Below are 13,619 nucleotides of genomic sequence, written 5' to 3' on the forward strand. Positions count from 1 at the left end.
GTAATTCATATGTGAATTCCATGTGAATCACATGTAATTCATATGTGAATCACAAGTGAATTACAATATGAAATATATGAAGCTATTCTATGTTGCACGGTTGCAAATATGGGTGATCGTATTTGAAATGTTTTATCTAATAGATTTTATATTTTTTAAAGCCAATACTAACCATGGTTTCATTACTCTATCATAGTGTACAATTATTGCCTCCTCAATACTTCCTGCTTGGTTCTAGAATGATACCCGAATCCATGAACATGCCTTTTTCGCTCCAATCCATTGTTTGGATGTAAAATGTCAGCCAACCTAATAATTTAATAGATGTTGAGTTGTTCATTGATTTCAACGACTTTGTCAGAAACAAGAGAGTTAATATCACTAGTATATAGTTTAGTTACCTTACCCCTCCGTCGTCATCATCATCATCATCATGACACATATAGATAATATTGATCCACCTTTAAACATGCTCATCTGGTAATTGGTACCTTCCATGAGAGGAAAGCAAATGAGCAGAAAAAAAATCACAACAATCCTAGTTTATTTATGTTCAATGCACAATTAACATTTCAAGAGAGAGATATAGCTTAATTACAGGTATTATTATAAGTCTATAATTATCATCATAATTGTTAAACTAAATTTTTTTTCTTGTAAACAATGGACCTAAAGTTCATATGTTCTTCTAAGTAAGCCTGAAGGTTCCTCATGTACTCCCTTTTGAACATAACATAATTTATTCATTTTTCAAAATGATAATGCCATTTTTTTTGTGAAATTGGCTAAACATAAGTAGTTGCTTGAAATGTAAACAAAATTAGGTACAAAAAAGTTGGTTCAGGTGTTTGGATTTTAGGAAAATCACATGACTTTAAGTCCCTTTAAAGTCATGACATCACGTTGTTGAATAAGAACCAAGATTTTTGCCAAACATACGAATATAACATCAACCATAACAGATTTCTGTAGTATACAAGCACACCCAACTTCAATATTAACACAATAGGACCAATATTGATAAACAGTGGTAGCTAAGAGTGACAAGATATAGTGAAAGACTACTAATTTCTAAAAAACATACCTTAAATTTCTTATTCTCCTCCATAATAATGCATAAATATTGCTCTTTGATCCCTGACAATTGACATCGATTGACATATGTGAAAGGCATAATTGATTGGGGCATTTTGTCGAACACATGGAAGGCGTAAATGATTTCAAACAAACTTTATAAAACGTACCTAGCTCAAAACAAAGAGATACATTAAACATATATGAGACTGATTGATACCAAAATCGAATGATGGAGAATTAATTTGTAACCAGAGAAAGAAAACTCACCAGATTTATAACAATGGCGTATGTCCGCTTTACGAACCCTAAATCAACCCTTGGATATGCCTTTGATCCTTCGGAATCACGTAACTTTATCCTGTTGATAATCTGAGGCTTCATAACACTAAGATTTCAGAAGCATCAAAAGGATGAAGGATTGAATACGATTCGACGGATGAGGCCCGAAGACGATGGATCGTGGGTTCCCAAAGAGCGAGGGAGCGTAGAACGGTAGAAGTTGGCATGATTCATTTGATAAGAGGGTATGAATTTTGTTATCCTAAAATGTCCCTGATTAATTTAAAAAACATGCCCCCATGTTTTTTCTTTCCCATGTATTTACAAAAATGCCACAAAAGATCTTAACCATTGTTTATTTTGATTTAATGATCCCCGTTCGGATCTCGGGTTCTCGAGAAACTATAGGTTCTCAAATGATCACTCCTCTCTCTCTCTCTCTCTCTATATATATATATATATATATATATATATATATATATATATATATATATATATATATATATATATATATATATATATATATATATATATACTCTTATTAATTTTTTTTGGACTATTTGGTTTTAAGTTTATAAACCGTAAACAATGGATTGTCCAAAATAATAATTCATTTTTTCTAGAAACTGATCCAAAAATCCAAAAATTCGAACCAAATTGTCTAGTTAGACAATTCGGGTTTATCCGAATAGTAAACAATCCTAATAATTATAAACAAAGTTACAGTAAAATAAGAATATATATATACATATATTATATATATATATATATATATATATAACATGATGGATTTGTTTTATTAAGAATATTAGATTTTTTTTTGTCAGAACTAAGAAGCCCAAAACAAAAACGTTGATACTTTTTCTCCAATAGCTTTTGCACAAATAGCTTTCGCACATTCTCTCTGCCTCTCTGCCTCTGCCGCTCCCTCTCTCGCACAAATAGCTTTCGCACAAATATCTCTTTTCCTCTCTAATAATGAACCCAATAATAAGACCATCAAAGACGTTTTGGGTTAACTAACCAACTATCTACATTTTTATAGCTACACTCTGTTTATGTCTTCCTTTTCAATTATGTCGTCAGGGTTTTTTTTTTTTGATGAAAATTTGGATTTTTTTTTTTTTTTTATATTTTGATAATGATGCCGGTAACGTGTTTAAACCAGGTTGTTTGATCTGGTGATTGTTTGAAGAAATTTCTCTTTCTTATTAGCAAAGAGGATGTGCAAGTGTTGGTCTAGATTTTAAGATCGTGTTATACTTTTTCCATGTTGGTAAATTTACTGTTGGCAACCAAAATCAAAATCCAGCCTAGAACTTTGTTTTTAGGTAGCTTATTTGCTACATGTATATAAATAAGTTTTTTTTGGGTGTGTGTGTGTGTGTATTATGCATCTACAAAGCCTGCTTGTGTATATAAATTGGATGGTTTCTGTTTGTGTATTTATGTATCTTTGAAACGGGCAATAAATTGGATTTATAAGATTGCATTTATGAGTGTTATTTGCATCATTGCGCTTGCTATGTTACAAATATGGTGATTGTGGGTGTTTATATAGGCACTGGTGTTTAAGGTTCGTATTTATGAACACAGCCCTAAAAATATATTGTGAAAAAAAAATGGTTGGTTGTGTTCATATCAAATGTATTTAACACTACCTTTTTGTTTTGTTTCACGTGTTATAGTTTTTTCAATTTTTTTCACACTCATATCGTTTTGATTTAGGTATTGAGCTTAAAAGTTGTGAATCGTTTGATGTCAACCTTGAAGACAAATTTTTGCGTCTTACACTGGTATAGATAACACTATAACTTTTGCAACAGTGGTATATGCTTAATTTGCTATGTTATCAAATATCAATACAACTAACTAAATTTATTTGTGCTCAGGTTTCTCTTATAGAAACCGAGAACGAAACACCGGAGTTTGTTTCCTTGCACATCACTGAGAATGGCAAAAAGCGTGTATTTGCACGCCTTCACCCTAAGAGGCGGCCACAACTACCATTGGATGTGGTGTATGGCCAAAGTTTTCAGATCTCACACAACAGGAAAAAAGGCAGTGTCTACATCTTTGGATATAAATTTAAACTACCTAGTTACCTACCTAATTCTAAGCTTGGATATCCTTTTCTCAAACATATTGTTTTACTAACTTAGAAATTAGAATCTCTAAGTTTATATTGGTTTACTATTGAAGTTAGCTGTTTTGGTTCCCTTGACCAGTTTGTGATCACTTTCTCTAAAGATGATACAAGTTCTGACATGATGATGAGGTACATAAATTCATAAATGTTTTCGTTCAAGTTTTCATGTAGGATAAAAACGCTGATGCATTGTTTTTTAGGATAACGATGATTCCTCATGATGAAAACACAGATACAACAAAGGTTAGTTTTGATATTTTTAATTGAGATAGAATTATATCATAATTTTTGTATGTTTTGATATTTTAGCAGCAATACCAAAAGAATAGACTGAATGTGTCTGCGAGTATGAGTCTTCATAAACGTATGAGTTCCGTGTCGTAAATGTACTTTGTGTGTTTGCAATAACTTTTAAGAAAGAGAATGCTAATTTGATTAGTAATTAAGAGATAGGGTTGTTTATAATATCATGGTGTTTAGTAGATTTTTTGTAATTAGTATGAAAAAGACATCATATCCCGTCTTTATGTCGTGAAGATTAACGATGGCAAGTATAGTAATTTGCTGTTTGACTCCTTGACCAATTTGCCTGTGTGTTGACTCCTTGACAAATTTAGTAGATTTGCTGTTTTGATTCCTTGACCAAGGGTGTTAGTATGAAAAAGACATGATAAATATAAGAGTATCAAGTCTTTATAAAAATAAAAAAGAAAGAATGTGTTACTATTGAAATTTGTTGTTTCGACTCCAGAAAAATAACCCATAGCTTGTTGACAGAAATAAGACCAACTTGTTTTGATTTTGGTTGCCAAACAAATTGGTTTGATGTTTTTAACCTAAATCCAGATAAAAACTGATTTTAATTCCTTTCTTTGGGATATTTATAAATTTATTTTTGGGTTAATGAAATAACTTTTCAGTATAGAAAGGACCTTTCTAGATTGGATGTGTATTTAAGTGAAAATATTTTCCGTTAAATTTGTACTTTTACAAACGTGACAATTTTAGGATGTTTAAATGGTTAAACCAAATAAGTATTATATGTTTATTTTTATTGAGTGCATAATTTTATGTGATTGTGTTTTTTCAGAATCAAAACAAAATCCCAATAGTTAAATAATACAAAATCCAATTGTTTAACAAAAAAGCTTCCGCAATGATCTAGAGACCATTTGGGAGTTCATCTCAAAAACAACTTATTAATTTATTGACTTTTTAAAAAATAAATAAGTAAATTTTTTTTGACTTTTTAAAAAATAGATAAGTAAAATCTTTTTTTGGCAACAAGTAATTTTAAAACAATTTTCCTTTAACCCATAAAAAAGAGATTTTAAAAAGTTATAATTTGTAATTTTTCTAAATTTTTTATGACTTTTAAGTTGTAAAAATCAATTTTAACTTAAAATATTCTTAAGCTGAAACATATTTTTAAATAAACAATTTTTTGATTTTTTTTCCACCATAAAAACTAATCAAAATACTTTTTCAAAAATTTATTTTCCTATGATAAGTGAATAAATATTTTTTTTTCTAAAAATCATTTTAAGAATCAAAATGATATCCAAACCTCCTCTTATCAAATTTGGCCCAATGAATATATTGACTTTATCCATCTTAGGACATAACGAAAACGTTTATCTTTGGAAGATGGTCAAGACCATGAACTATGTATATCTATACTTAATATACTATATTTTTAAAGAAATCGTACCTTGTTAAAAATATATTTAATAATATATTAATATAATTTAATACGTATAAAAATTTAAGCTTAAAATGCAACCCATTAATATAATAATATTATAATTTTTAATCCGTCAAATGCATAATCTCTTTATCTAAACTGACATCGTCTGTTTCCTCTTGGGAAAATGACTTAAAAAGGTAACGATGTTTCAAAAATATACAAAAAAGACCATTGTATTTTTTTAATACACAAAATACTATTTCATCGCCTATTGTAGGTTACCAGGTTATCAAATGTTCAAAAAATATTATTGTTGTTTTTTTTTAATACAAAAATTACTATTAATGTTATTTATACACATAATACCAATGAAGTATACATGTGTTCAAATAAAACATTGTGGTAACCAGGTACTTCAGGTAAATGGAAAAATTACTTAAAAGTTTAACGAAGTTTCCAAAATGTTCAAAAAATACCACACTTTTTGTTAACTGCATTGTTGTCGAATTATGAATAACACAATCACCGGAGATCATGAACCTTCATATTAGTTCACAACAGTTGTGCAAATCTCTTTCATTCCTTCACTCGATCGTTCTTGTGGTAACAAGAAAAGTAAGTGGGTAATAACTAATAACCTTAGTTAAATGTTCTTGCTTCCCGATCACATTATATGCCTCAAACCTAAAACATATATACATTATACAAATGCACATATTATACATCAAGGTTAGTCGTTCATTAGTGTTGCGGCACAAATGAGACACAAAGGGGAAACGAGTGTGACATTATGTCATGAGAATTCCTAAATATGGATTACGATACAAACTGATCAAGTGATGGAATGAAAGTGAGTACACAACTAGTGTGAACTGGTATGAAGGTAACTAATCTCCGATGAGCGTGTTCTATATAATTCGGAAACAACGAAGTTAACAAAAGATGCTCTGAAAAAACAACAATGTTTTTTTTTACTTTTTGGAAATTTCAATGGTATTTTGTACTAAAATATGTACTTCGTTGGTATTTTGTGTACAAATGATATACTTCAAGGATATTTTTTATACTAAAAAAATAATGGTATTTTTTTAACATTTTGGAAACTTTGTTATCTTTTTAAATCATTTTTCTGTTTACCTAAGGTAACCGGTTACCACAAGGTTTTATTTGAAAACATATGTGCTTCATTGGTATTTTGTGTACAAAATATATATTTTAATAATATTTTATGTACTAAAAAGGAAACAATGGTCGTTTTTGTATATTTTTAAAACTTCGTTACCTTTTAAGTCATTTTCTCTTTACTCATATCTCCTTATCTTCCTTTTTAAAATTCGGGGGATTCTAAATACATCCCTTTTAAAAATCAAAAACCATTTTAAGGGTAGAAAGTCATTTTGACTTTAAGTACCCCAAATTTGATGGATTTTAATCTTTAGATGATGATTGCTTATGAAATTGACATATTCAATTTACATACTCACTAAATTATTGGTGTTGTTATAGGAATTTATTAGAACTTTCATATATAACCCTCTAAAATATACTAAATTTATAATTTATATCTTCCACTAATAAATATTTTATTCTAGGAATTATCATATAATATCTCAATTTTATTTTGTAAACCTACATAATCTACTTTGTATGATTACGCATTTAATTTTATTTTGTATAATATCTTGATTTTATGGGATTTTCATATAATATTTCAATTTTAACATTTTCTTTAAGTTTTAATATCAACGATATCAATCGGGCTACAAGACAAACCTAACAAATATAAATAGAGATTTGTTCATAACTTTAAATGATAAACCGACGAACAAGAACAATTAAATGAAACTGTCATATTTTAATTTTATTAATTATCAGGGACATAAACTATATGAATATTACAATAAATAAAAATAACAATTATAAAACTGTCATATTTTAATTTTATTAATTATCAGAGACATAAACTACATGAATATTGCAATTATTATGTGGTGCATTTGGTGGAATATATGCATTAAGTCGAGCACTATACAATATTTCTCATACAACAGAACGTTCTGATCTGTTGTGACGCCAAAGTGGCAAAAATGTAGTCAGTAAATGCGATTCTTGTAAATCAACTTTCACGTAATAGTCATTATGAACGTAGGCGATAACAACAGATCTATGATGTTAAATGTCTTGCGGACCATACCAAAGCGGAAAATAGGTCGACGAATCTGGTTTGTCTAAAATATATACGATTACACCATACTTATTAGCAGAAATGGGGTATCCAATATCTGACATAATTATTCAATATTCATTTTGTGCAGAACCCAATCTAGTGAAACTCAACGAGTGATGTAAGTTATTTATATAATGCTAAAAACTCATTGCATACCTTCCCCAATTTTCTAATAACTCTTTGTATAATTCTAAGCGGATTTGACGCTAATAATTTTGACTATACCCGAGGGAGATAACTAGTGCTCTAAATCCACATTTTCCATCTCCCATCACATTTTTAATATTTCTAACGTATGGATGAAATTCATTTGGAATTTCACTTATAAGTGGATTTTAGTTAAATAATAAAGGTTGTTGAAAAGAAAATGTATTGTTCCTCTCTGGTTTTCCTTGTTTGAATCAAACTAATTAGACCCTCTATAATTTGATATATATGCTGCAAAATTATGTCTACGAGGATACTGAGTTGGTGGATCTTGAGGCGGCGGAACATGAGATCTTATTTGTGTGTTGAACTACGGACATCCACTGTGTGCTTTGTTTTTGTGAGAAGTATATGTTCCCGAAGAAAATTTATTGATGGTGAAAATATATCTTTTTACTTCTGCACCCAACAGAACTTACTAAATCTTGATTGTTTTTCAATTGTGTGTTAGACATTTGTCCTTCAACATCAACGTCAACATCAAGAACATCATCTTCTAGAAAAATGCATAGATCTAAATTATTTGTTTTTCCAAAAGATATGAATGGAATCAAGTGGTATTGGATTTCTATTTTTTAAATATACCATTTTTTTGTGGGCACATAATAGCCCGTGATTAGTATACATTTGATATCGACAAATTTCAAGGAATTTGATTTGTTCAAATACACGTTACGGCCATTTCAGACCAAAAAGTTATTTCAATAACTCAAAATATCTCGACACTTACAGAATACATTAGAAAATAAAAAATAATTTTTAATAAATATCTCAAAAAAAATAGTTTTTTTAATTGTCCAGAAAAAAAAATCACGATTGTTTGTTTGGTTGACCAGCTAAAACATGAAACACTTTTTGTCAGGGGGGTTGTATTTCTAAAGCAACAATTTTCTATGCAAAAAGCAGTTTATCCACGAGCAATTGTTCTGACTAAAACTTAAAACAAAACAAATTGCATGGAAAATAAATAAATATTAGAAATCCAAAATCTGGTGGGTAGATAAAGCATATAGCCATAAATGCCATCATCAATCTTCAAAACATAACGAGAGGATATGAATTTTTTTCATACCAACAACAAACCTACTAAAGACCATGATATTAGAAACTACCCTCGTCACTCATCAACAAAATCTGCATCCCTCGCTTTCAATTACTAATTAATTAGATGAGTATTCTCTATCTTAAAGTTCTTGCAAACACACAACAAACATTTACAACACAGAACTCGTACATTTATGAAGACTCTTACTTGCAGACACATCCAATCTATTCTTTACATACTGCTGTTAAAATATCAAAACACACAAAAATTAAGATATAGTTCTATCTCAATTAAAAATAACAAAACTAACCTTCTTTATTGTAGCTTCCTCTTCATGAGAGGAATCGTTGTTATCCTGAAAAACAATGCACTCACATGTTTATCCTACATGAAACTACAACGAAAGCATGTATGTATAATGTATGCATGTACCTCATCATCATCAGAACTTGTATCATTATCAGAACTTGTGTCATCATAAGGAATTGTATCATCAGGGAAAGTGATGATATAACAGACACACAGGCAAATTGGTCAAGGAGTCAACATCACAAACAAAACTTCAGCATTAAAACAATATAAACTTAAAGAGCTTAAGTTAATAAAACAGTATGAGGAAAGGATATACAGATATATCCGTTGCGGATCCATAGAAGTTGACACTTCCATGTTTCCAGTTGTGTGAGATCTCGAAGTTATCAGCAAAAAGCAAGTCAAATCGTTGTTGTGGCAGCCTCTTGGGGTGAAGGGTTCCCAGGACATGCTTTTTTTCCATTAATAGTGATGTACAGATAAAGAGACTTATTTTTTTCCTTCTCAATCTCTCCAATAGATGCCTGAGTACAAATAATTGCAGTTAGTTTTATTGTTAACGCAGCAAAAAAAAAAAAAAAAAGCATATCAAACTGTTCCAAAAGTAATACCTGTGAAATTCGACAATAAAACTTGCCTTCAACGTTTACCTTAAATGATTCACCACTTTTAACCTCAACAGCTAACCAAAACAACATGAGTTCGTAAAAAATAAATAAAAGTATACAAGTTAAAAAAGGTAACACACATAATGTGAAACAAAACAGGATATTAGTTTTAAGAACAATCTATTTGAACACAACCAACCATTTTTCAGATTGTATTTTTATAATGCAGCTAGCAAGGCGTTCATAAATGAAAACCTAGACAATCACCATATATATTTCAAACATAGCAAAAGCATTGCTGCAAAGATACTCCTGAATGTAATCTTATAGCTCCAATTTGTTGCCCAATTTCATAGAAGGAGGGCTTTAGTGACATGCACATACACAAATACACAAACAGAAAAACATCAGATTCATATACATGTAGCACATAGACTACCTAAAAACAAAGTTCAAAGCTGAATTTTAGTTGGTCGTCCTTACCAACATGGAAAAAATATAACACAACTTGCACGTCCTCTTTCCTAACAAGAGACATAAATTTCCTCGAACAAACACGGGATCAAACAACCAAGTTGAAACACATACCCAAACAACCATACGTAAAGCTACATTCCAACTAATTTCGACAACAATAAACCAGATTGTAAAATTGAAAATAACATATATATGAATGAAAATATAAACATACAAAGCATGCATGTGAACGAAAGAAAAGAAAACAATGAATATCATCAAGATAAGTGAAAATCTGCGTTACGGGCATAATTATCAAAGCCAAAAGAAATTCAACTTTTCATAGAAAAAACAACGCTAACGACAAATGAAAAAGGAAGACAAAAATGGAGCGTGTAGATATTAAAAAATAAATGAAGACAGTTGATTCATTACCCCAAGTCTCCATTATTGTAGAAGAAGCGAGAGATCAGTCGGAGCAAGGAGCGGCAAGAGAAGGGTGTGTGAGCACAGAAGCCGTGTTAGGGTCTGGAGGAAACTAATGATTTCTATCCGCTTCAATTTTTTTCTTTTAAATCCCTCATTTTAATTATCATCTACCAAAAAAAAAAGTAGAAAAAAACACTTGTTTTTATTAAACCTTTAAATAACCATTGTATAAATTAGAGTAAGCGCGGTGCGGTTATTAGTCAAAACCTCACCACTAACCGCAAAAACGGTTAATCCAATTTCAAAACCGTTTGGTGTAGTTATTTTTGCGGTGCGGTTTTTTTTTTTTTTTTTTTTTTATTGCGATTATTAATCATATGAATTTGGTGCGGTTATTTTGTGTGATTTTTTTTACCATAGTTTAGAGCTTAAATGGTTTTAAGAGTTCAAACATATTACTTGTAATAATAAAAACCATAAGGTATAAGACAATTAACTTAAATCACAAACAACTAATATTTTAAAAAACATCAAATCAATAGCAATTATCAATAAATATCTTAAAATTGTCTAATTTTACCATTTTTCAAAGTTAAACATAACAAAAAACTAACACATTTGTCTTCTAATATTTTATCCAACTTCTATCCATGAAACTTGTTTTAATATACTAATAATTAATAAAAACAAATTGTATATAATAAATGCAGTGCGGTGCGTTTTTTTTTTTTTTTTTTTTTTTTTTTTTTTTTTTTTTGCGGTTTTTGAAAACTAATAATCGCACCGCACCGCAAATTAGTGACTTTTGAAAACTAGAAAAACCTCACCATCAGTTTTTATTGCGGTTGCGGTTTTTGCGCTTAATTTTATTTGCGGTGCGGTTTTTGTTCACCCCTAATAAAGCGTTGAAAAACTATTACATATTAACTTTTCATATGCTAAAATCGTTATATTTATTTTTAAACATATTAACTGTTATATTTTTTTTGAAATCGTTTAATTTAAATTCACATGGATTTTGTGTGTTTTTAAGCGCATGTATTTGATACTTTCTTATGTTTTTAAAATATAAAATGTTATCTGTTCTAACAATATAAAAATTAATAAGATATTAGTTGTGAGACTTATGTATTATATTGATTAATTTTTAAAAAAAGTTAAATATAAATGTCAAAATATTTAAGAACTTTGAATTTATAAGAATATAAGAAATATAATGAATTATTATAATTGAAATATTTTTTATCTTATAAATTTAAATAAAAAAGGAAAAGAAACTAATGAGTTTTAATTTGGAATTTTTTAAATTAAAAAGTAAATTCATTAATGAAATTGATATTCATTTATTATAATTATTACATTAGTATATTATGTGGAATTTTATAAAATAAAAAAACTCATAAAATGACTTATGTAAAAAATTAATTCAAAATAATCATAAAATAACATTTGACAAATTGAATGAGAATGTGGCATGTGACAAAAAAAACTTTCATTTAAAGTAGATAAAACAATAATTTGAAACAATAAGATACTAGATTATGACCCGCGTTAAACGCGGGGAACGTATAAATAAAATATAAATGTATATAGATATTGCATAATAATTAAAAAAATCAGTGTTATTAGTATTATTGAAATGTATAGAAAATACACTGATATCATAAATATATATAGTCGTTGAAGGACCTCTTTGTAGACAATATTTTTTTATTAAGTGAACGACCTTTCTCCCCACAAAGTAACTTCAAACTTTTTTTACTTATGACACGGGAAACAACTACATAACTTTCAATGCGCGAAAACGGGTGTACGCAAGTATAATCCAACATTTGAAATATAATTGTTTATTTTAAAAAATAGCAACTTATTTATGTTCATTCGAAACGAACCACATACCCCCCCCCCCCCCCCCCCCCCCCCCCCCCCCCGCCCGGCACACACACACATACACAATATTAAATAGAAAAAATTATTGAAATCGTCCCTATGGTTTGGGTAAAATTGCGTATTAGGTCCTAACATTTTTTTTTTTTGCACTGGGATCATCCCTATGTTTTGTTTTTATTGCTACTTTGGTCCCACTTATACCCAAAAAGACTAAATTGCCCTTATTGCTTATTTTTTGATTTTTTTTTTGTTTATTTACTTTTTATTGAATAAAATTAATTATAAAAAAATAGTAATATGTATATCCCCCACCCCTAGCGTATCCCTTCACCTCTGTCTAGAAGTGAAAACCCTACACCTGCCATCGCTTCAACGCCGGAGCCTTCCACCACCACCACCGACCAACTGCCTCATCCATCCGAATCCACCCTCACCCATCTGTCTCATAACCCTTCAGCCCTAGATGCCCTTCATCGTGCCTTTAAAGCCATCACTTCCCTCCGCCTCTACTCCTATTGAGCCTCCAGATCCTCCATCGCCGCTCCACCTCGTCGTCCCTAACCCGAGATGCAATTTGCTTTAATCTCTGGAAGATCAAACTTCCCAAACTTGAATTAACTTGACGTTCTAATACACACCAGAAAGCTCGTCATCAGAGATCGAATTCTTCATGTTCGCTACTTTCCTCATTCTTTTCTCAAGTACAGATATGCGATATTTGTTTGAGTTTACACAAAATCGATTTTCTGAAATAGATTTGTCAATTTCGCCCTACTTTGTCTTCCTCCCTTGTTGGCCAGATCTGCTTTTTGTGGTGTCGTTCCAGATCAGCTTGAGCTTGCACCGTCTCCCCTTCCGGTGACGTTCCAGATGTGTATACGATTGATCATCTATTCTTTTGTTGAATTTAGTTTTGATTTGTGGTTTGGTTTAGTGTATACATTGATTCCTGATTTATTTTGGTTTCGATTTTGTAAAGAGTGAAGGGTTTAGTAATTGATGGTGGTATTTGATTTTGGTTTAATTTCTTTTGATTTGGTGTGAACTGTGGTGGTTGCCGGAGATGAACCATGGTTGAACGGAGGTGTTACCGGAATGATTGAATAAGGGTTGTCGGAGGTGGACGGTGGAGGTGTGCGGTGGATGGGATAGGAGAAGGGGGTGTAGAGTAGGTGGGCCCACTTATTTATAAATTAATTGTAATTTATTTATTTTACTTAATTAGTAAAAACCTGAAAAAGAAAATAGAAAGG

At 30.2% G+C, this 13,619-nt stretch overlaps 1 protein-coding gene across 4 annotated transcripts; it reads right to left on the reverse strand.

Annotated features, from left to right (window-relative positions):
* Positions 1-8,750: 8,750 nt before the first annotated feature.
* LOC111898946 (histone deacetylase HDT1-like) lies at positions 8,751-10,658 on the reverse strand. 4 transcript variants are annotated; one of them, XM_023894827.3, is made up of 6 exons: positions 10,483-10,658; positions 9,595-9,665; positions 9,298-9,507; positions 9,104-9,173; positions 8,982-9,026; positions 8,751-8,912 (listed from the first exon to the last, which is right to left on the reverse strand). In XM_023894827.3, exons 3-6 carry the CDS (start codon positions 9,444-9,446, stop codon positions 8,841-8,843), a joined length of 336 nt encoding a protein of 111 aa, XP_023750595.1. In that variant the 5' UTR covers positions 9,447-9,507; positions 9,595-9,665; positions 10,483-10,658; the 3' UTR covers positions 8,751-8,840. The 4 variants fall into 4 exon arrangements, 3 of the variants coding, with proteins under 3 accessions (XP_023750595.1, XP_023750597.1, XP_023750596.1); XR_006191446.2 differs by lacking the exon at positions 10,483-10,658 and adding an exon at positions 10,075-10,456 and having other exon boundaries at positions 9,104-9,507; positions 9,595-9,955; XM_023894829.3 differs by lacking the exon at positions 10,483-10,658 and having other exon boundaries at positions 8,751-8,909; positions 9,595-10,452.
* Positions 10,659-13,619: the final 2,961 nt, after the last annotated feature.

Source organism: Lactuca sativa, chromosome 4 (assembly GCF_002870075.4).
Source record: "Lactuca sativa cultivar Salinas chromosome 4, Lsat_Salinas_v11, whole genome shotgun sequence".
NCBI classification, from domain to species: Eukaryota; Viridiplantae; Streptophyta; class Magnoliopsida; order Asterales; family Asteraceae; genus Lactuca; species Lactuca sativa.